Source organism: Eurypyga helias, unplaced genomic scaffold (assembly GCF_000690775.1).
Source record: "Eurypyga helias isolate BGI_N326 unplaced genomic scaffold, ASM69077v1 scaffold5399, whole genome shotgun sequence".
NCBI classification, from domain to species: domain Eukaryota; kingdom Metazoa; phylum Chordata; class Aves; order Eurypygiformes; family Eurypygidae; genus Eurypyga; species Eurypyga helias.
In genome coordinates this window covers 18,536-22,683 of record NW_010271297.1, presented here as the reverse complement: position 1 = coordinate 22,683, position 4,148 = coordinate 18,536, and the positions used below count along the sequence as shown (strand labels likewise).

Sequence of the window (4,148 nt, the reverse complement as noted above, 5' to 3'; positions counted from 1 at the left end):
TTCCTGGCTGAAACCAGCACAGCATGTAACAGAATAAAAGGTACAGAAAGTTGGAGCATGTTTATCCTGCCCTAAATTTCACAGTTTGAGTATTAGCTTGTACAACTGTGTTCAGTATTTTCAGAAGATCAACTGGAGGAATGTTGTGGGAAGAAGCTGCTTTAATTGTTGTCTGATTTCTTATTCACAAGTAGGATATATTTGGTGACAGTGAGAAACTCTATATGGAATAAGGCTGTAATGTATTAATTGATAATAGATGTGGATAACTGGTAGGAATCCTTTGAATACATATATCAACTCCTGCTGGCCTTTTTTAACTTCTAGGTTGACTCCAAATAATGAGTTTTGGAAAGCATTTGAATAATTCTTTTTCCTTATACTTGTATTATTGCTCTTTTATGCTTTATTTGATCCTTTTACTGGAAGAGATTGAAATAGTATCAATAGAAGTGTGGTAATGATAGCCATGTTCCCAATTCAGGTGTAAAATATCAGTGTACTATGTAGTACTACTCTCTCAAATCCAGTATGATTCCTTAGCCTTGTTAATTCAGTCTGTTGGGTATTCTTCTCTTCCCCCCCCGCCCCCCCCGACACAGATGCTTGCCTTCCATTAGGATAAATAAGTCAGAAAGAAGAGTTGTTCTTTAGGCTGACCGATGTGCTATTTGAATACCAGTGACCAGCATGATAGAGGCTTCAAAGAACTTTGCAAATTTCTCCCTCTTGTGGGGAATATAAGGAGGGATGATAAAGGCTGAACGTGGAAGCTGAATCCTGTGAGCAGAGATTGTTTGCTGAAGTAGCCTGCAGTCTTGTCCTACATTCCCTTGCTATGAATATGCAAAGGAAGGGAGATTCTTAATGCAGCCACTTGGAAAATATTCCCTTAAAAATGGAGCAAAGTTATCCTCATAAGGAATATGAACCAGGGCATTCATACTAAGTATTTCTGCAGGTAGCACTCTCAGGGAAGACTCGCTTACACTTCTTTGCCTTTATTGGCTTCAGTGTGCAGCTCAGCTTTGCATGGGTTACCTGTTGCTGGTTTGGGTTGTGAAACTGGAGACAGTCTCCACTGTAATCTTGTCTCATTTGCAGGAAGCTGAAGAGAGAAGCAGTTAATAACAGAACCAATTTTTCCATCCCCTTAAGTCTAGAGTAAAGAGTGATTTCTGTTCCAAAGGACCAAATCTTTGTCTGTAGTGTGGTTTAACCCCAGCCGGTGACTGAGTACCACACACCTGTTCACCCACTACCCCTGAGTGGGATGGAGGAGAGAATTGGAAGTGTAAAAGTGGAAAAAACTCATGGGTTGAGATTAAAGACAGTTCAGTAGGTAAAGCAAAAGCCGTGCGCACAAGCAAAGCAGAACAAGGAATTAATTCACCTCTTCCCATTGGCTGGCAGGTCTTCAGCCATCTCCAGGGAAGCAGGGCTCCATCCCATGTAACGGTCACTTGGGAAAGACAAATGCCATCACTGCAAACCTTTCCCTTCTTCCCCCAGCTTTATATGCTGAGTGTGATGTCATATGGTATGGAATATCCATTTGGTCGTTTGGTGTGAGCTGTCCCAGCTGGGTCCTCTCCCAGTTTCTTGTGTGCCCCCATCCCACTCATTGGTGGGGTGGTGTGAGGAGCAGGAAAGGCCTTGACGCTGTGTAAACACTGCTCAGCAGTAATGAAAACATCCCTGTGTTATCAACACTGTTTTCAGCACAAATCCAAACCACAGCCCCATACTAGCTACTGTGAAGGAAATTAACTCTGTCCCAGCCAAATCCCGTATATTATCCACCCATTATTCCTTTACCATTTATGTCATGCTCAGGTTCCACACTATCCAGTACATCCTGATTAACCGCCACCTTCCTTTCCATCCTTTAATATAATACACGAGTATCATTATTCTAGTTTAGGGACCACTTCTGTAAAATGATAACAATGTCCGCCGAGTTCATTCAGTCAATGACTTTGGACTCCATCTGTCGTTGTGGCCACTCAGGACAGGAGGGGGTTGTGAGTTGCATCGAGTCACTGGGCTCTAAAGCCAGTTCAGGCTGGGTCACTGCTGCACTTGCACTGCTTCTTGTAAGGCTTGTCCTTACAAGAATGGTTCAGGTGGTTCCTGCTACAGTAATTCCTATAACATGCAACTCAAATCATGGCTTACAACAACTTGCAGGTATTTCCATTTTGATCTCCACCCCTGGTCCCTGTAGGCCAGGTTATAGGGTTTAACATTGCAATGAACTCCTAGTCTGGCTAGCAACAAGGGTTTCCTGCAATAGTAATTCCCCTAACATGCAGCTCAAATCCTGAGTTACAATAATTTTCCATTGTTGTATTTGTCCCATTCACATTCAATAGCTCTGACAATAGAGAGTATGAGAATTTTAGTTTAGAAGCTTCATGTCCTTTTCTTGCTAACAATAATGATTAGAGGTAAAGTGAACTTTTAGTATGCTTTTACTGTTGTATAGTGCACTGAACTAGCCTTCCTGACATTTCAGCAGGTCTTTCTCAGTCTTGGGGATCCTTCCCCATAATCTTAAAACAGGTAAGTGCAGACATACACAGAGGTAGAAAAAGGCAGACTAAAGACTTGGGAAGTTAATTAAAAAAATGGAGGGTCAGGGGAGAAACAAACAAACTATCAAATAAGGAAGCCTTATACACTGAGGTTCTCAGATTTTGAACAGTACAAAGACTACTGTGCAACAATTTGCCATTTGGCAAAGCTAAGGTGATCTATCTTCCAGAATAATGGATGATTTACTGAGGTTACCAACCTGTCACAGTTTAACCTCAATCGGCAACTGAGCACCACACAGCCGCTCACTCCCTCCCCCCGAGTGGGATGCGCGAGAGAATCAGAAGGGTAAAAGTGAGAAAACTCATGAGTTGAGATAGACAGTTCAGTAAGTAAAGCAAAAGCCACATGCACAAGCAAAGCAAAATAAAGATTTGATTCATTACTTCCCATCAGCAGGCATTGTAATGAAATACTTTTTTTTTGAACGTAGCTTTTCTCTCATCCTAAAGACTACCTCAGGGCAATAAATTCTGTTGTTAGAATTCTACACTAATTATGCAGTTTTAGAGTAGAAGCTAGAAGAAGGAATGTTGGTTTAGGCTTTCTCAGCTAGAAGAAAAGGATATCTGCTTTCCTGTATGGTATTTGTTTCATGGAAAAGAACATGGATCTGTTAAAATAGAAGACAGCAATTCTTTGGCTCTGACGCTTCTTGGCTTATTGTCAAGGCTACGACATATCATCTCTCCCTTATTCCTCCCTCATTACATTCCTTGTAGTGTTACATTAGCTGGACTGAGCTTTCCAGTGAAAGGGTTTGAAACGTGCATTTGAGATTAATTGGTTGCCACAGTGCTTAAACTATTGTAGATTACTATAGCATAGCAAGGCTATTTTAGAAAATGGTTCTGTGACAAATCTTATGGTTCTTTGCTTTCCCACTGAGTATTTTAAGGGCTGTCTGCTTTGATTATAGAAAGAATCAAAAAGAAACAGACAGAAAAACATTTAAGTTAAACTGAAAATATATTATCTTCTACTATATATGCGTATTTTAAAAATGAGTCTTTACAAGTACTGAATGATGACTTTCCCCTCTCAAAATCAGAGTAGAGACATTGGTAAGGCTGTTCCTTTCTGAATCACTAGAGGTGTAAGGGGTATGATATACTTCCACTTGGCAGTTTTTCCTTTATTCTCAAGTGGTTTGTCAGATTATTGTAAACTTTGTTTCCCACAGTGGGATTAAAATGACTGCAGTGATGTCATGCAAGAATTCCACTTTGAATAAATAATTTAAAGTCCCAAGTCATTGTCTACAAAGTAAAAATATTTTCGGTGTTAATGCAACATAAATATTTAACAAACCTAAGGAGAAAAAGCCCAAAGATTACCCAGTCATTTGAAAGTGAACTAGGAGAATAATGTGGCTTAAGAAGTTTTGTCTTTAATATAACCCTTGGGGAAAGGTATTGAAGAGAGTTTCAAATAATTTAGGAATTACATTATTTGTTTAGTTTAAAAAGCTGAAATGTGATTCAAATAACTATCCTGGTTGTGTAGATTGAACAAGAATCTTTCACAGGCAGGCGACTTCAACGCACACT

The 4,148-nt window shown here is 39.9% G+C and overlaps 1 protein-coding gene across 1 annotated transcript in view; it reads left to right on the top strand.

The window, feature by feature from the left end:
- Positions 1–1,949: 1,949 nt before the first annotated feature.
- Positions 1,950–4,148, top strand: part of LOC104514940 (tetratricopeptide repeat protein 27-like) — a gene marked incomplete at its 3' end in the record, with an annotated part of 19,769 nt that continues 17,570 nt past the window's right edge. The window contains exon 1 of the mRNA XM_010158755.1: positions 1,950–2,096. Within this exon, the coding sequence (XP_010157057.1) occupies positions 1,950–2,096 (147 nt within the window). The remainder of the gene's footprint in view (positions 2,097–4,148) is intronic.